The following is a 19689-nucleotide window of genomic DNA, read 5'->3' as shown; positions in this document are numbered from 1 at the left end:
CCGCCGCCTTCCCGGCGCCCCCCGCGCGCCCCCGCCCCGCTCCGCTGAGGGCGGGCGCGCGTGCGCGGGGCGGAGGCGCGCATGGCGGCGGGGCCGCGGCAGCCCGGCCCAGGTGCGGTAGCGCGGCTCCGGCATCTCCCCCGGCCCGCCGCGACGGGGCCCCGGCCGGGGTTTTCCGCCGCCCCCGCCGCGGGGCCGTGGTGCCGAGGGGTGCGACGGGTGCGGGCTGAGGCACCGTCCGCGCTCCTCAGGGCTGGGGCGCGGGGCGGGTCCCGGCAGGTGCCCGGCGGGGCCGTGCCCGTGTGCGCCCGCGGGCCCGGAGTGCCGGTCTCGGCTTGGAGTCACTCGCGCTGTGCTCCTCTGCACGTCCGGCGACACGCCCTCAATAAACTGCCTACTACAAGTAATAAACCCAACGCGCGGTGGACTTAAAAAAGAAGCTGTAAGTGAGTGTGGTGTTTTGGGACAAGGCTGCTTGTGTGAGGACATGCTGTGTGCTTGCGCTGTTGATAAATTTTTCCCCCACGCGGCCTCTGGGGAGCAGCTGGGGTTTCCCCGAGTGGTGACTTGGTTTTGGTGACTCCGGTTGTTGGAGCCGGGCGGGTGTGCTGGGTGTTTGCTGTTTCGTGAGACTCTGAAATCGCATCCATTTCTTAAACATGCTTCACAGACCCAACGTTGTTTGTTAGCGAAATTGACACAGGTGCATATTCCAGTTATTGGCGTTGTCTACAAAAAAATGACTTGAGAAATCTTGTAAGTGTTAAGAAGATCCCCAGATCTTCTCTGTATTCTTAACAGTATCTGCCTCCTCTTCCATGATGGAGATAATGCTAAATCTCAAACCTGGTACAAGTTGACAAAGCTAATTGTAACTCCTTTACTGGGGAGTATCACTATGCCCTAATTTCCTCCCTCATATATTTTACTGTAATTCATGCCCTTGTGAATTTGTGCCACTGTGAATGGTTGTAGAGAATGTCCTCAGAGGGAACTTTCTCAGACAGTGTATTTTGATTGCTGTAAGCTATGCAATTATCCAAAGTCTTCTTATAAAACCTCTGCAACATCTTGTAGAAAAACCCCAAAAGAGATTGATGGTGAAACATTCAACTGTATGTATTTTCTGTTAAGTATAACCAACACCCTGCATACACTGCTCATGATGGTTATCGTGTTTGCCTGTGGTAGCAGTTTTTGTGGCTGCTTGCTGTCTTTGTAGAGTTGAACCTGGGACAACAATGGCCATAGATTTGCCTTTATTTGAGAAAAGTGCTTCCCAAATGGAAGCAGGGTGAAGGAAATAGACCCGTGGTGTTAAAATACACTAACCCGTGAGTTGGAAATGGCCCTGGAATGCTGGACTCGGGAAGCAGCCTATAAAGTAGTGGGAGTGGAGTTGTGTTAAGGCTAAAGCTGAGGCATAGAGAGCTGCCTGTGTGTTTGAGGGTGCAGCTCTTGTTCCCACTGTACGCTAATATTGTGCTTCCACATTTCTCCTTCAGCTGACTGTTAAATGTGTGATACACTGGTGTTGCAGTAGGAATTTTTGTGGTGCTCACTTAATGTTTATGAAGAGATACTTAAATGTTATTTACACGTTCATGACAAAGTACCCCTATACATATGTATTTATTTGTACATGAATGGACAGGATTTAACTCTCCTGTTTGGGGAATTGGTCAGCAATATCTATATGACTATAAGATCTATTAATTGTGTATGTACTTGTACACCTCTGTAGAAGCATATTTCTTTAAGAAAAGAAAAATAATCTCTGTGGTTACACACAAGCATTTAGGTTAATGAAAACTGGATGGTTGAACCATGAAGTTGATCTTCCAAGTGATGTGTGTGCCAGTTGTTTGCCTGGGTTACAGTAGTGATTAGACAAAATCATGGGGCAAAATTGTACCACAGGGATTATTTTAAACACACATATAAAACTTAAGGTATTTATAGGCTGCTTATGAAAGGAAGCTGGATAAATATCACTGTGTATTTACCTTAGTGCTGGATTTTTTTCCCTGAGCTTTGTTATTAACTATAGTTAGATACAGGATGTTGGGCTGCTGGGGTCATTGGTCTGTCCCTATAGAGCTGTCCTTGTGTTCTGTTGTTGGGTTCTAGCATGCTCAGAGTACATGTTATCAGTATGCCTGGAACAAATTCAGTTTATCTCAAAGAACTAAATATGCTGCTTTTGCAAAAGAGCTGTCTCTTCTTTACATTTTTGAACTTAGAGGAAATGGTTGAGTGATGATGAAATCTAGTTTTCTGGGTTTTTTTTTCCCCATTTGCTGCTGTGCTGCTTCAGACATTTTAACTGAAACATCTTATAGTTGTTCTGAAATCCAAAGCTCAAAAATATTTAGTAAACATGAAGTAACTTCATTTGGAACTTGGTCTGGAGTGTCATCACTTGAAAATTGAATGGAAAAATAAATCTGCTTTAGATTAAAGTATTAATATATTGAGCATATGAGCTGCTTAACTTCTCAATGTTGTTTGTATCAGCAGGATGCTTTAGTCAGCTTCAAAAGCCAAGGAGATGTGGATTTACTTTGCCTTTGTGTCCTTTATACCTTTGCAAAGCAGAATAAATCAGTGCTTTAAGAGTTGTACAGTTCTTTTGGAGTTACTCTCTAACAGTTACTCTGTTACAGTCTCCTTGCAAAAGCTGTAAACAGTTGAAATACCACAGCCAAGAAGGTCCATCTTGCGGAATTTACTTGCGTGGTGTGGTGAAGAAGATACAGCTGGTAGGAGTCATGTGCTAATATAATGCAGCCTGTCTTTAAAATAAAATAGTGAAGGGGAAAATCGTGACCACCCTTCCCCCTCCTTCACCCCAAACTACAGGAATTAAGTTTTCTTCTATCCAGTTGGGTATGTTATGTGTGTGGTCTTATATATGTAAGCTCTTGTTAAGTAGGGGACAAGTTAATTGTTATTTTGTCCTGCTGCTTGTGAATGTTTGGGATTGGTCGCTTCTTTAAAGGGTGTGCTGTGTGCATGAGTGCGTTATCCTGTGGATGTGGCAATTCAGTGTCCAATGTTATCTGTCTGAAGGTTTGTAATGGGCAGCTGAGTATCTTGAAGCTTTCTTTGGGATAGGAGGAGATCTCTGGAGTGCTGGGAACTCTGTCTTTTTGTCTTTCACCATGTGATTAATGCCAGATTTTGTTCTACATATCTGATGTTTTTTTTCTGCCCAAAGCATACCACTGAAGACTACCATTAGTAACTACTATTTTATTTCTTTTATATGCTGTCTTTTAAGCTTTAAAACAAATTGATTTACTTCAAGATGTCTGTGTGACAGAGTTGCATAATGCAAATTCTTTCTGGTGATTATGGAAGAAGGTGACTAATATATTTATAAAGCACTGCTGGCATGTGCTTAAATATCAAGTGTTCTCTAGATGTGTGTGGTTGTTAGTTCAGTGCTTTTGGACATATTCAGATGAAAACCGTGGGAGGGTGTATGTATGTTTAGTATCTGTGTATGTAATGAGAAATCAAGCAAATTATCTCATATAAAAGGCTAAGCTGTACTCCTGGAGCAACACACTGGAAATTTTCTGCAGTGAGTAATGTGATAAGGAGGGAAGGATTTATTGAGAATTGTTATCTTGCAACAGCATTAGAACTTGTAACACGAAATTTGTAGGACCTGAAAACAACACCTGCGGCAGTCTCCGGGCAGAAGGCTAAAATGAACTTTTGTAAACTTTTCAGGTCACATTGTAATGGACCAAAGTGGAGCTGACTATGATATCGTTATGGAAGGATCTAACAATTTGCTCATAGGCAGCTGTAATGGTACAGGAGAATCAGAAACAAATGATCAGATTTTTCAGGTAATGTATGAATGCTTTGTCCTTGTAGATGCTTCCTTTGCATCCACTCTGATGAGTTTCAAATATGCTATTTCATCAACGCAGGGTTTTTTTCTTGCCTTTAGAGAAATAGTGTCTTTCAAGAACGTGCCTCCCTTCCCTTGGATTCCTGTGCCATTCAGTTTTGAACTGATGACTGTCCAGCTGTTACAGGCAATGAGAAGCTTCAGTAATTATGTCCTGCTATGGTGCTGAAGAAATGCCTGTTTTATTTTGTTAACCCTTCAGAAAAGAATGCTTTATGTCATGCATTGGAGTAGGAGAGGTTCAGAACAGGTGAAAATGAGGTGGCATTGCTTAGTGACCGGACACGGGACACCTGTGTATGTGTTGAGGGAGAGGAGTCTTTCATGTGTTTTTTATCAGATATTGCCAGATCTTCTTATATGGGGAGATGTCTGAGCATGAATCCGCTTCTGCAAAATGTTTTTCTAACATAAAATGTCATTCTGGGAGTGATTTACTTGTGTGCTTATGGTCTCTGCACAATGTCTAACACAACAGGTGTCGTTTGTTTGTTGCAGATTTTCTGCTGTAGTTCATGATAGACAGGTTCAGCACAGAAGATTTATACCTGCAGAATTTTTGATGAAGTTATTTAGATCAAATCTGACTTTTATATAAAATTAAGAAACATTTTTCCTCATTCTTTGATTTCTAGTGTGTATTAATTTTTGTTGCAAAAATGTCAGAATTGCTTGTGCAGTTGCTGCAAGAGATATAACAAATTGCAGCCCTTCTTGCATTGGCCAAATGACACCTTGACATGTTATTGTACACAAGGACTGACTATTTTTCCGTTATTTTTACATGCTTAATGTTTGTGTTGTCAGAATTTCAACAAGACAAGTATTTAGGCCTATGCTTTTAAATTTAATGAAAATGGCATGTACCCTAGGACTTCTGTTCTGCAAACTTGATGAAGATATGCTTTATTTTTTTAAGATTTTGAAACTCTGATTCTTGGCCTTATGCTGTGCAATTCTTGGCCTTTAATCGGAGGTTGTGTTGCTTGTGTTTCTTCTATGGTAAAGAGTTTTAAAAATGTGGAGAGATTTTTTTTTTTTTTTCTTCATAGCTAAATGCATGTATGGAAAGGCCAACTGGAATAGTATCTAGGATTTCTTCTGAAGTCAAATCAAGTTGGTGTATATTTTACAGTTTTGGTTTTGGTAAGTCTTCTCAGTTTCTGGGCAGACTTGAGGTGTTTTAAAGTGATACATGGTCTTGGGGAGCAGATTTTGAGCAAAAGGGATTTTCCTTTGTCTTAATAGAGAGACTTAATTCTAGGAAGCAGGAATATGATTAATTTTCAGCATGGAAATAGAAAACAAAAGTAGAATTGCTAGTGTTAGCCTCTTGATCCAGAAGGACAAGAGCTCCTCTGATTATACAGTATAGCACACTGGTTTTAAATGTTCTTTTTCTTTTTTTTTTTTTTTTTTTACCTTTGTAGAAGTTGCTACTCAAAGGACATTTTACTGTTTTTCCTCTGTGGAAACAACTTACGTGCATGGATTCCAGGGATCTATTGTTTGGCCAGAGCCACTGTCCCCCAGCCCCGCCCATCACAGTCCCCCTCTCCAGCAGTCCTCCTGCATCGGCTGTGCCCGTGCGGCCGCCCCAGCCACGGTCCCACTTTGCCGAGGAATTCCACCTGGCAGAGCAGCCCCGGCAGCCTCTGTGTGAGCTGCAGCCCCTGGGAGGGCCCAGTGCACCCATGGTGAGTGTGTCTGCAGACAGGGCTGTGCTACAGGTGAGGGAGCTCTTTGAAGAACTCTCTTATGTGGTGGTTTGTTGTAGTAACAGCTGATTCAGACCTTATCTCTAGCAACAAGGTGGAACTTTTCAGTGGTACAGTTAAGCTCTAGTTGCCCTTCTTCAGGTAGGCAAATCCTGTCTTCAACCATTACTAATTTTAAACTGATGTCTTCTGTCAGTGTGGAGCCTGGATGCTGCAGTGTTACGATATTGTATTTCTACTGCTGCTGTTTTCTCTATATTCCCTGGATAAATCTGCATGTTTTGGGGGGAATCAGAACATTAGCAGTAAGCCAAGTCATTATCTAAGTCATTATGTCTCACCTTTCCCCCAGCCCTGAATGCATTTTCTTAAAATGTTGCTTTGTAATGTGTAACATCTATTTTTGAAAAGGTAGTTCTCTCACCCAGAGTCCTTTGTAATTATGTCCTATATAAATATACCATAAGGAGTTATTCAAGTTTTTCAGAATCCCAGGTGATTTAATTTGTATTGTTTTTTTAAGCCCTGGAGCTTTTCTTCTCTTTGCTTTTGCAAGAGATGCTGCCCATATAGGTCAATTTCTTAGAAGTAAAGGTCACATTTTTTATGTTACTATTAGTTCTGCTAGTCCATGAATGGAATTACAGCAAATCCAACTATGAATGGCTTTCAGGTGTTTGACACCTTTAATAAGAGAGTTGTCAGTTTCAAATAAATGTGTCATTCATTGTAGAATCAGGTAAAGCACTGGGGTTTTTTTTCTGCCTTTAATGAAAGGCCTATTTTAAAAGGGGAAAGTAATTTTAAGAAATTGACAATAAAGAGACAGCTTTCTTATTATGTAAAGTCAAGTAAATATACAGGCCTTAACTCTAAGCAAAATATTTCCTGTTCTGGTAATAATCAAACCCAGTCATGCTGTGTGATCACCATACAAACTAGAGCCATTCATACTCCTGTGTGACTGCCTTACAGATGATTGTTGCCAGCCAGTCAGAAAATGGACAGGTGCTGCATGTCATTCCTTCTGCCCAGCCAGGAGTGACCCAAGTGATTATTCCTCCAGGTCAGCTTCTGGATGTGACCAGCACACAGGGTGAGTTTAACCTGTGGGATCCGAGGGTTTGTGCTCCTGTGACTAAGCTCATCCTCCATGGTCTTTTTTAAGCACCTTGTTTCTTTTCCTTAGTTTTAAGACAAAATACGCCCTGAATCTGCTTCTGATTGTGAATCTGGTGCCTCACACACCACATTTTCTATTGGCCAAAAGCATAAGGAAAGCTTATGAGAGCTATTATGCCCCTTTCTGAAGGGTATGTGACATATCAAGCACAGAGTTGTTTTTTGCCTTATTTACCTTTAATAAGGATATTTGTACTGTCAACTGTACTATCAGCTTCAAATTTTCAGTATTTGATTATTTCATTATGAATGAAGTAGTTAATTCCTGTAGTGCAGACAGGCCAGATAGGGATGTGGTGATGATGAGTCTTCTGTGAAGACAGGAAATAATAATTTAGCTAGAAATTCAGTTCCCAGTCAAGGAAAATAAGATGTAGCTTTCCATTCATTGGAATGTTAGCTGTCACATTTTAAGCATGTGCTGAGATACACAACTAGAAATGCAAATTTTAAGGTTTTCTCTAGAAAATAGACAGACTGAAATCTGAAAGCATTTATTATTTATCTGCAGTCCTTGCTGGATGGCAAAACACTTTATACTAAGTTGCATTCACAGAGTGAGAATGAGGTGGTCACATTTTGTTAAACTCTCAAATGTTCTTTAAACTGTTTTTTCATTCTCTCTATAAAGTTTTCAAGATTTGAGCACTGCTTAAGTGTTCTTGTGGAATGATAGCCCAGAATAAGAATAGAGTCCTGGTACTGGGTGGATAGAAGAAAGATTTGGGATTCAAGTTGTAGCTCTTTTCACTTAGGGTTGCAATATGTTTTCCTGACTTTGCATTGAAAGACTTGTTCCTACCCTAATGCTCAACCTTCCCTCCCTCTCCAGCTTTGCAGGGGTAAAACAAGGTTTGGTTACAGCAGAGTCTTACATTACTTTAAAGATGACTGGGAGCCTTTAGTTACAAAATAATTGCTGCTACTCTTTGTAAGCACTAAGTTGAAATACTAAATAGTAGTTTTGCATTTCCATTTTTCATTCAACATGAGGCTCGGTGTCATAGTACTTGAATACTTGTTCTACAATAGTGCTGCAGGTGTCATTTGTGGGGGATTTTTTTGTTTGCTTTTTTCTAGAGACTGACTGTGTAAAAGACCTTGTAGTGATTTGGTCTTTTTTAGATAGTTGGAGAGACTTGTCAGCAGTTTACTGTGGAGGTGAAAGAGAAAGGAGAGTGACCTGTCAGCTCCTGAGTTTCACTTGTCTGCACATGGTGGTAATGCACGGAATGGTGCAGACTTCAGAGTAGTCTGCAGTGTCTTAAGGGCATAACTCTGTAGGAGGAGCCAGTGCTTTGAGCCAGAGTTCTGTTAATCCAAGTGCACACTTAGGAATCTTCTTATGGAGCTTTGTGTGGATCCATTTCTGTACTGTGTCAATAGCTTACCACTCTCTCTGGATGAGGGAAAGAAGCTTTCATAACTGAAGGGCAAAAATCCCTCATCTAAAGACACCTCGTGTGTTTATGTTGAGACCAAAATATTGAATGTCTGCTTTCACAGTTTTCCATTATATTTTTGTTTAAGTGTACACACAGGCTTTAATCTAAGAGCAATTTTTGGCTTGTGGATTGCTCCCTGTTACCAAGAAAGGCTAAAACATTTGTTCTAACAGCATGTCAGATTAAATTACAAGAGGCCTGTTTTTCTTGTTTAAGTGTTCTTTTCTAAGTACAAAGCAATATCATTACCTCATTTTTTCTTGTTTTAAAAGCAACCAGTATGTGATTTGCAGCTGAACAAAATACTTGTGCAATCCTATATGGATTCCTGGAAGCAGAGTAATTTGCAAGTTGTTCTGATTATTTGCCTTGTTGTGGAATGATTCATAAGCAGTAGCACAATTACCGAAGTCCTTAAATATAAGCAGCTTTATCAAGTGTATCTTCATAAGTGTGCCAGGAGTTTGAGCACTGATTTACAACTATTAGATTACTTTATCATCTATAAAACTTCTTTCCTATGTCAAAAAGCTTGCTTTAACAACACACTAAGTTTAATGATAGCTTGCTTTTCCCCTTTCTACATTCGGTTATTAACCAGGAAGCTGATTTTTTTTTTTTTTTTTGTAAAGATATTTTGGAAGAGAAGTGTGGTGATGGGAACCTGCAGACTGTGGTGGTGGCTTCTATAGCAGACAGTGCAAGCAGTTACATTCTACATCCACAGACATCTCTCACTGTGTCAAAAAAACCAGCTACCAGGTAGGTCAGGAGTTGAACAACAAAGGGATGAAGAATCACTTTGATCCGCTGTTAGCACTGCCTTTTTTCCTTGCAGTTTGTTTTTGCAATGGTTATCACAAAATTATCATGGAAAAGAGGTTATGAGCCCACAGTGTACTGAATGTTTGGAGGACTTGAATGTAGAAACCATTGGGGTTTTAAATACTTTTATTCACAGTAAATTATTTTAACAATGAAATAGAATATGAAAATGAAAACCACAGATTTTTAAGGCATGTTGATACAATATCCATAGTTTGATCATATTCTCTAGGGTTGTACATAATAGACTAATTTGATCTTCCCTGTAGTTTAGGCTAAGTTGTTGCTTTTCTGAATGTCTGTATAGACTTCTATTTTTTTTTCAGGCTAGTGGAAGATTCTTTTCCCATCCCTCTTCAGCCACTGCCACTAAATATGCCTGCATGGGCGCGCCGTCTCAGGAACTGTGAGGTGGGCCACAAAGAATTCTTACTTAATGTTTCATAATCTAGCTCTGAGATAGTATTCCTATTCCTTGAAAGGAATAATTCATAGCTGTAGAAGTGCTCAAGCTTCTTGGTATATAGCACTGGTACTGCTAGCACAGTTAAACACATAAAATGCTGTGAAATCCCTTTCTATTTTGAGAATTTTAGAATAACTGACCATCATGTGCTTCTGAATTAGAAGTGCTGCTGAAAACCTGATACCTTGTAGTGCTCTGAAGAGCCATTGTGTGCCATGTTAGGGTTTGCTGTTGAACAACAGTGCGAACTTTGCTGACTTCTGCAACTGTTCGTGTGGTTTATGTTATCACATAGAAATCAAAATCCATGTGCTTGGCCAGTGTCCAGATTCTGAGACCTAATGCACCCTAATATCAATATTTCACCACAGATTCCTGTTTTAGATATTATTGCTGATTTTTATTTTTTGTCCCAGCAAATTAGGTTACTTGTGCTTGTTTCCTCGTTTGTTAAAAAATGTCCTGTCTTTATGTTCTGTGGCGGCTTTTGACTTAAACAGAACTCTTCCTTTTTTGCATCTTGTTAAATGTTTGCAGAACTGTCCTGATGACTAGGATGCTATCAGCACCTAGAATACATCATAAGTCCTGTAACAGGAAGGGAGGAGAGACAGGAAGTTTCTTGAGAGATCAGCTACCCCTTCCTCCTGCTGCCAGACTCTTTCTGACAGATGTTTATTTTACTTTCTCTTAATACTTTTTAAAAGTAAAGCTTATACTCTGTAACTGCCTAATCTCTTTAGATATCTACCATTTTTTTTTTCTATTGGCTTGGCCACTGATAACTAGAAGTTGCAGTTTGAGGGACCTAGAAATTGAATTTCTTCCTATATCTGTTTAGAAACAATTTTAAAACTAAATATATTAATCTATTCCTTTTGTGCTATGCCATTTATTTAATACAAGTGGTACCATCCACTCTTATGTAAACATAAATGTTCAGAAGTCAGAAAATTATTAACATGAGTTCTTCCATGGTAGAGATACCATTTTGATAGAATCAGTGGCTTAATTCAGTTGGCTAGTTAGTTCATAAAGTTCAGTGTGTTTTTAGCACTATGTGGTACATTCTTTCCTGTCTTGACATCCGTGTGGCTTATCTGAATCATTTATTATTGGTATCCTATTATCGGAAGACTTAGGATCTGCTTTTTCTATCTATTATAAGAAATTTCACCTACTGTGTTTAAAATTCCCGGTGACATTTACAGAAAAGTTCTTATTTTTAAAGAAAAAGAAATAGACATTTTTTCTATTTCCTTTTTAATTTTAAACATTTCAATATGTTCTAAGGACACAAACATCTTCCTCTGCTGTTCAGCAGAACTGTTTCTTGTATGCAGTAATCCTCTGATCCACCTGAGAGTGCTGGGATGTATTGTGCCTTTTTTTTTTGGGCACAGACTAGAGACACTGGGATTTTGAGGTGTCAATTATCTTTCAGGTGTCAAAATGTTTTGTTACTAGTAACAGAATTGAAGGATCCTATTGGAGATCCAGTTTGGAGAGATGCTGGTAAATATGTCAGCTCACAACTCCACTCTTTCAGTAGTCTGCCAGAACTGAAACAAGCTTAAGCCAGTGTTGCAGTCTCTGTGGCTCACACAAGATGTCAGCAGGTGAAGCCACTGCACTCCAAAGGCCAGTGACTCCTTTGGCACTTGGTACTGTGGGCAAACACAGAGCAGTAAAAGCTGGCTGCCTTGAAATATTCAGCTTACACTTGCTGTGTCTGGACTGCAAAATGCCTCTGGTACCCTGCTGCTGTGAGTTTCCTCAAGGAAAACTGCAGTCTTGGTGTGTTTACTTTAGGATAAGCTTTTATGTACTTTGCTGAGGCAAGGCCAGAGGACAAAGAAGGAATCACTCATTTTTTTTGGCTTGAACCTTGGAGTTAAAGGGCTGAAGAGTATGTGATTACTTCAAGGTAATTACATTGTTAGAGTGAATTTAAACAGTTCCTTTCAACAACTTATATTTAGCTTTCAATGGTCTGATCAGAAATAAAATGTAATTTAAAACTGCATTAATTAACTATACAAAATTATTTGTCTGAAGAAGGTAGCCTTGCTTGTTCATTTTTTTCCTACTTGTGAAGCCTGTAGAAAGCAGGGATCTTTTGTGCTGTATGGTTTTCTTCTTGTCCTCCTCTTCCCCTTCCACCAATTTAGGGAAAATGATCTGACTTGTGCAAAAGTAAAGCCAGAAAAGGAGAAAGTTCCTTAACTGTTTTTGCTACTTTCCTGTCACAACGGTTTTGTCAGTCTTCTCATCTCTCTAGAATAAGGTCAATGACCTGTTTTTAGTGACAGGTATAAGGTATGGGGGAAAAAAACCTAGGTGATTTTGCAGTATTTGTTGTATGCAGTGGTGCTGTAATCTCTCTCCTGAAAGGCAACATCCCAGACTTCTGGAAAGAAAGAAGTTCTAGTACTTCTCAGGCTACTTTCCTTCTGGATTTTTCAGATCAAGTTTTGTTCAGAAGTATTATTTATAGCTTCTAGTTAAACAATTGCCAATGTGTCTTGCACCCAGAGCCATGTGAGTGCAGACCTGGTTAGCTGCTGCAGCAGTGCCTGCAGAGCAGTGAGCTCTGAGGTGTGAACAGTTCGTGTCTCAGTGACTCACACCCAGTGCACACACCAACTCCATGTCTGGCCTTGCACTAGCAGCAGCACTGTGCTGACCCAGTTCATTCACAAGATCTTCATTGGTTCACTGTTGTCTTTAGGTCTTGCTAAACACAGACATTTTGTTTTTCTTAGATGAATGTGAGGCAGGTTTTAAGTAGTTGTCGCTATGGTACCTGTGTGATAGTCTTTGAGAGATTCTTTTGCTGCCAGTATTATTTAAACATCTGTCTGTTCTGTCACTGAAGGTGGCAAAACAAATCTACCAGACCTTAGTGCTCATTCACCATGTGTTTGTCCCACAGATACACTTTAAGACTGAGCTGGCAAACTACTCTGGCTGTTACAGCTACTTGGCCAGCCTGACCCTCAGCTGCATATGAACAGAGGGAAGTGCTATATTCTCAGCTTGGATGAAAATTTCTTCTCTGATACCATAATTTTGTTGTTTGCTGGCTGGCCTTTGCAGACCAGCACCAAAACAATTGTGATGGAACTGAGTAGCTGGATAACTACTGAGTAGTTGGAGTAGCAACTACTGAGTAGCTGGATAACTTCTTTGAGTCAGGTTAAATGCAGTTTTTGTGGAGTTGCCCAGCCATTAGCAGAGTTCATTGAAACCATCAGTTTGCACATGGCAAATCTGGTATAGTATGTTTCTGTGTAATGCTGAGAATCAAGAGTGCTTCGAAGGTTGGGAGGGATGTTGTGTGAGACATTCAGTTCAAAGTTAGTGCACTAAGTAGCTGAAACAGGTACTGGTGGTATGGGCAGTTGCATTCTGCTCCAGCTCAGTGCAGTGTGTGTTACAGTAGATGCAGAGATCCTCTATGGCAGTCAAGTGAAAAACTTCATCTAATACTAATTTGTCTAGTGAATGACTTCAACTGATGTGTGTGTCTGGGGTAAACCAGCGAAGTTGTCCTCTGGAAATCAGAGTTGACAGTGACTGTAACCTTTTCAGGGGTTCTTGGTGTTCTTAGAGTTTTGGATGGCTGACAACTCCTGACCTCAGTGGGGACTGCTCTTTTGTTAGATCCTATGATAAATCTCTTTATGAGGATACTGCTGTGGGGACAAAAAACATGTAATGCCAAAAATCTGGGCCTATGTTCTCACTTGCCAGAGTCCCTGACTGCTTTCGTTTTCTTGTGTAGTGTTCAGCAGTCAGATGGGTGAATAATCCTATTATTTCCCATCCTTTCCACGCAGAGAATTGGGGACTCATACCGCGGCTATTGTGTGAGCGAGGCAGAGTTAGAGAGCATTCTCATGCTACACAAGCAGCAGACACAGAGTGTATGGGGGACACGCCAGTCTCCAAGCCGAGCCAAACCCGCCACACGGTTGATGTGGAAATCTCAGTATGTCCCATATGATGGGATCCCCTTTGTCAATGCAGGTAACTAACTTCTATTTTAATAACTATTTTCCACATTGCAACATCAACTGCCAGCCGGCTGCAAAGAAGAATCTTTATGTTGTTCCTTAGTTCTGATAAGGTCAAGATACAAACATAAAAAAAGGAGCAGCTTGCACACTCCTGTGAGAGTCTGAAGGAGCTTGTTTTTTTTTTTATGTTTTGCCGTGATTATTTCCTTTTGTCCTTTATAGATCAGCTAATACCATTTGATGGGGTTTCTTGTGATGAGGTCTTTAGGGGGAGGTCCCATCTGCTCTATTGGGACTTGAAATTTCTCATAAGGGTAAGACCTTGTTCAATTATTCTTGCCTGACTTGAAGATCTTTAGAAGAGTTTACTCCACAGGAGTCAATAAACTATTTAAGTTGCAAACATTAAAGTAATAAATAAATAAATTCAAAATGCCAGACAAGCAAGCAAGATAAACATCAACAGACCTCAGCACAGAGACTTTTGGCATTTGGGGTTCTTTATGAAATGTTCATGCAGACTTCGCAGGTTGGTAATTACATATTTAGCTCATGCAGTACATATGTGAAATTACCAAGAGTTTAATTTGCATATAAAATGAACGGGCTTTACTTGCTACATACAGAAAATGAGTGAGAGGAATGTAGGTTATATTTGGGGGTTTTAATTATTTTTTTTTCCCTGAGAGTTACTTAAAAAGAGAAATGTTAGCACCAGTTTTAAAGCTTCAGTGAGATAAGAGAAAACTAAGAATAAAATTAAAGGAACTTACCCCTTTTTATTCCAAACATGTATATGAGACCATATGCATGCTTCATCCAAATCATTTGGTATCTCATGGAGACGCATTATGTTGCTGTTATAATACTTCAAATGTTTTTGGGTATATCACTTGTGGCATAGGCAGCTCCTTCCCTGCATACTTGAATACATGAACTGTAAATAAAAGATAACTAAGTGTGATGTGGAAGAAGTTTGGAAGATGTTCCTTGAGTGCTTTGCTTGTCAATCCCTTTTGTTAGAGGTCTGACTGGAAGAAATCACTTAATTCAAATTTAGAGAAAAGCAGTATTTGAGCCTGTTTGGTTTTGTGTGGGTGTGCTGTGCTGAAGCTGTTATTTAGCAGTTAAGATTTCTTAACTGCAAGGCTGAGCTTTTATGGAACAGCATGGTCTGAAGTGTTGATTTAAGCAAGAAGCTGGAAATGTCTGCTGACCTTGTCTCATGATTTGACCCCAGCTGGAAATCGCCACAAAGCTGCTCACTCATTCCCCCAGTGGGATGGGGAGAGAATTGGAAAGGTAAAAGTGAGAAAACTCATGGGCTGAGATAGGAACTGTTTAAAAGGTAAAGGACAATCCACACACACAAGCGAAGTAAAGTAAGAAATTAATTCACAACTTCCCATCACCAGGACAGCAGGACACCATCATTTGTAGTGGTTACTTGGGAAGACAAACGCTCTGACTTTTGAATGTCCCCCACCTTCCTCCTGCTTCCCTTGGTTCTACATGCTGCACGTGCTGCCATATGACATGGAATATGACTTTGGTCATTTTGGGTCAGCTGTCCCAGCTGTGTCCTGTCCCAGTTCCTTGTCTCCCTCAGCCTCCTCATTGGTGGGGTGGGGTGAGAGGCAGAAAAGACCTTGACTCTGTGTAAGCCCTGCTCTGCAGTAACTAAACATCCCTGTGTTATTAGTACCATTTCCAGGACAAATCTAAAACACAGCTTCACATTGACTACTGTGAAGAAAGTTAACTCTATCCCATCCAAAAACATCACACCTTTGATTTCAGCTGGGGATATTCTCTGTTGTTTTGGGGGTTTTGCATTTTATGTTTATTACCAATATTGTGCTCCTTTGGTAGCTTGCAAGACTTCTCATCTTGTAAAGTACTGGTGCTCACCAGGGCAAAGTCCAGTATTTTGCCCTCACATATGTTGAGGAGTGCTGTGAGGTGTAATAAGTTTAAGAAATGGTTTAAAGTGCATTGTGTTCTTACATGCTGGGAGAGAAAGCATTTGCATTATATTTGCTTGCCATGCCTGAGAGTTCTGCCTTCTGAATAGTCTTATGACAAACAGAACTCTCATCTCTTCTGTAGTTAGTATTTTAGTGTAATGAATTAAGTGATTGCTTGAACAGAGTGCATTACTTTCTGTTTCCAGGAAGCAGAGCCATTGTAATGGAGTGCCAATATGGGCCAAGGAGGAAAGGATTTCAGCCAAAAAAAACTGGTGAGCAGGAAAGCACCTCTAGCCAGCTGTACAAAGCCACTTGTCCAGCAAGGTAAGAATTATATATAAAGCTGTAAGAGTGACTGAGCATCCTAAGAAAGAATTCTTGCTGTGAGCCATGGCAAAGCACTGGTTTGGGGTGGTAGCTGATACTCACAGTAGCTCTTTTGCTTTATCTCCTTTGGTAACTTGAGGTTGATACTCATATAGAGGTAAGGGAGGAAATGCTGTCCTGTCTGACTGAATAAGGCTGAAATTTGATAGATTCCCTGAATGCAAAGTAGCAGTACATCACTCTGTGAAATACAAGTGGGATTCATTATCTACCTGAGAATTCACAAGTTATCGTGGTGTCCTTTAGTATTTCTGCTTCTAAAACTTTGTTATCTTATTTGTTGTTTCTTCTTCAGGCTTTTAATTGCACTGATATTAGTCAATCATCCAGTTTAGCATATGTCCTGTGTACTGAAGGAGTTACAATTGTTCCTATTCACTGGGGATTTTCTCCTTCAACATTAATGGTTTTTTCCCTCACTTTTGAGCATTCTCCTGGTTGCTTGTTCAGTTTTTACTGAGCTAAGTGTGTATTTGATGATAGTTGCAGCTAGGTCTGTATGTGCTCAATTCTGCATAGCTGGGTGAACAGCAGCTTGTTTGCAATTGGTGTTGTGCTTTTACTGCACTGAGGGACGAGGGCTTTTGTTGAGGAGTAAAATCACTCTGGCTGAGTGGCTTGCAGACCAGAACAGAAGTGTGTCTGCCTGCATCCATATCTATTAATGTATCCTTAGGAATTCTACAGTTCTTTTAGAGACTCCACAGACCTGACATCACTCTACTTGAACTTTTCCTATATTAATGCCTGATATGAAGTAAGTGGGATTTTTGCCTTTCCCTTCCCAAGGACAAAGTATACTGATGGAGAACTTTTTTTATTCCTCCTTGGAAGGATCTATATTAAAAAGGTTCAAAAGTTTCCAGAATACAGGGTTCCTACTGACCCTAAAATTGACAAGAAAATCATAAGAATGGAGCAGGAGAAAGCATTCAACATGCTGAAGAAGAACTTGATAGATGCTGGTGGTGTCCTCAGGTGAAACTTACACTTTTTTCTTTATTTTCACAAATGAAGCAGAAAAAGAGCAGTATTCTACTTGGTCTTTTTTTTTTTTTTTTTTTTTTTTTTTACTTAGTCACTTATTAATAGTAAAAAAAATCCACAATGTCAGTAAGACTTCTGCAGCACTGAAGCATGAATTTGGTAAATGTGTTAAGCACTAAGCTATGGAACTTCAGCAGGTGTTTCCATGCAGGGTATTGATGGAAATAATTGTATTGTTTTGGGGTTGATCTAGTACATTTTGCATTGGAAGGTGTGAGAAGGCCCTGAGCTCTGAAAGATATCTTCTTGCTCAGGGCCTATAAAAACTTGTCACGCTGACTAGTTGTTGCTAGTTCTCAGACTGTTCCCTCAGGACAGTAATTTATTGCCTTTGTTTGAGAATTGTGTGTATAAACTCTCCTTCTTGCCAGGTGGTATGTACAATTACCTACTCAGCAAGCCCACCAGTATCATGAAATGGAAACTTCCTGCCTCCCTGCTTCACCGTCCCATCTTTCTATGTCTTCTCCTGAGGAGGAGGAGGAGGAAGTCATTAGAGATGAGAACAGTACTCTGCCTTCTCGACTTCACCCTCAAGTGGCAGACAAGATCCGAGAACTGGTGTCTCAGGGAGTAGAGCAGGTCTATGCAGTGAGGAAGCAACTAAGGTACAGAACTGTCTGCAGTGCTCTCAGTCTATAGTGCTATATCTACTTTTATATTTGATTAATTTGGTTTGCAGCTAAAGCACAGCTAAAGGGCAGTGCTGGTGCATTAGTAATCTAATTCCCAGATGTCATAAGTCTGTTTTTCCCAGCTGTTGCTATCTTTTCATATCATTGTAGATAGCCACTAAGAGCTGCTGTACTCTTTAAAGTTACTTGAATAAATGTTAAAGTTACTTAATAAACTTCCAAATTATGTAGCTGATGCACAAAGAACTGGCACAGTAGATCATCTAGTTTACTTTTGTCTTGTCATTGCAACAAGGGGCGGGAGAAGGTAGCAGTGTCTCTTAACAGCACAAAATAGTGGAATATATTTAAGTATGGTAACAAATGTCCTTTAACATATGACAGAAAGTATGTGGAAAGAGAATTGTTCACACCTGATGAAGTGCCAGAAAGACATAACCTGTCCTTCTTCCCCACTGTGAATGACATCAAGAACCACATTCATGAAGTGCAGAAGTCCCTAAGGAATAGAGAGATGGTGTATAATTCAGAAAGTATCCCAGCAACGGTATGTTAGCCTTTGTGTATCTTTTTGATTTTTGGAGTCAAATACTGGAAATCTTAATTTTTACCACTTAGCTGTATTTCATCCAAAATTTTATGTGACTTTATATTTGTAGCAGCAATATTTTCAGTGGAATCTGTGGCTGAGTAAGACTGGATTAAATGTGAATAAACCTTCTGACCTTATTCAGTAGTTGTGCCGTCAGCATTAGATTGCTGTTAGTTGGTTGGCAAATAACCATATTAGCACTTCTTGATGACTGCATGAACTGAAAGCCATTGGTGTAGAAAAACTGACATGTGGCATAAAATTCTTTTAATGGCTTTGTCACTGTCTATGTTTTGAAGAAGTTACTACTACCTTTCAGTAGCTGAAAAAGTGAGGATGAAGTGTATCTTGGGTGCCATCCTAATTAGGACTTAATAAATATTTTGAATGTGTAAATAGTAATAAATGTACTTTATAGCAAGTGCAGTGAGGTTGGAGTTGAGTCTTCCAAATGCTCAGTAACTCCTAAGTTTTGTTCCTTAATTTTCTCCCATGTATTGAGTAATAAAGGGTACACAGTGATCCTAATTTTCCCAGTTATGAGACTAGCTTCTAGGAAATGGCTGATTTAAAATTATCTTTGAAAACAGTACTGTTAAATCATGCTATGTCATCAGTATTTTCCCTCTCCCTACACTGGTATAGCCCAGGTGAGTGAGTATGTTTGTTAGTTAGCCAAATGGTTTGACTGTTTCCTATTTTAAAGTCATTTAACTGTTATGAGCAGATAAAGCAGATAATCTTCCTGATACACAGTGCATGTTTAAAAATCTTTTACAGTACTTTTTTTTTTTTTCGTGAATCAAGAGGTCCTAAAATGCATAATCATAAAAAAAGTAAAAAAATGTAGTTTTAGACACTGTTTCCTTGTCAGTCCTGTATCGAGCCTCTGTTCCTGTAGACAAGCTTGCACCATTTCTGAGAACCGAGTTGTTTTTCCTTTCAGCTGCAATGGACCACAGACAGTGGGAATGTCCTCACAGAAACAGTGACTGTTGCGTTTGCCTCACCACCTTCAGATGGTAGGACTGAATGTATAACCTGTGTCTCCAAATGTGTTTTATTAGCTATGTCACAGAAGTTCATTTTCCCTCCTGGGAGGTTGCTGTCATGTCCTGTCACTCAGGTGAACTTAAGAATGATTATTTTGCTATAACTATTTTATTGGTTTTTTGGGGGTTTTTTGTGTTTGACTCCATGTGTAGAAAAAATATGCATAGTTGTGATGTTGTTGGCAGAAGTATTGAAAATATCAATTTGGCTTTTATTTAGCATCTTTAAGCAAACAAAAATTTTAATGGGATGGTTGTCTGGAAAGAGTGTTTTTTGTTGGATGAAGGTCCTAATAATACCTCTTTAGAGAGAATTAAGTTACTACTGGATAGATATATCTATTAGGGAACACAATACTAGGATCCATTAGGGCACTTGTGTTTCCAGGTGGTTTGTGCTTTACATGTCTTTAAATGTCT

General features: G+C 39.9%; 1 protein-coding gene across 3 annotated transcripts in view; it reads left to right on the top strand.

The window, feature by feature from the left end:
* The first annotated feature begins 215 nt into the window (after positions 1–215).
* Positions 216–19689, top strand: part of CARF (calcium responsive transcription factor) — a 32349-nt gene continuing 12875 nt past the window's right edge. Inside the window, exons 1-13 of one of the 3 annotated variants that reach the window (XM_077785121.1) lie at positions 216–442; positions 2653–2889; positions 3742–3863; positions 5359–5625; positions 6622–6742; positions 8906–9035; positions 9425–9509; positions 13407–13596; positions 15760–15880; positions 16733–16921; positions 17362–17598; positions 18010–18172; positions 19164–19239. In XM_077785121.1, coding sequence (XP_077641247.1) covers positions 3753–3863; positions 5359–5625; positions 6622–6742; positions 8906–9035; positions 9425–9509; positions 13407–13596; positions 15760–15880; positions 16733–16921; positions 17362–17598; positions 18010–18172; positions 19164–19239 — 1690 coding nt within the window. In that variant the 5' untranslated portion in view covers positions 216–442; positions 2653–2889; positions 3742–3752. The remainder of the gene's footprint in view (positions 443–2652; positions 2890–3741; positions 3864–5358; positions 5626–6621; positions 6743–8905; positions 9036–9424; positions 9510–13406; positions 13597–15759; positions 15881–16732; positions 16922–17361; positions 17599–18009; positions 18173–19163; positions 19240–19689) is intronic. The other 2 variants (XM_077785122.1, XM_077785123.1) reach the window with 2 other exon arrangements.

Source organism: Lonchura striata, chromosome 8, assembly GCF_046129695.1.
Source record: "Lonchura striata isolate bLonStr1 chromosome 8, bLonStr1.mat, whole genome shotgun sequence".
Lineage (NCBI taxonomy): Eukaryota > Metazoa > Chordata > Aves > Passeriformes > Estrildidae > Lonchura > Lonchura striata.
Note: the sequence above shows the minus strand (reverse complement) of the source record. Positions and strands in the feature narration are given on the sequence as shown.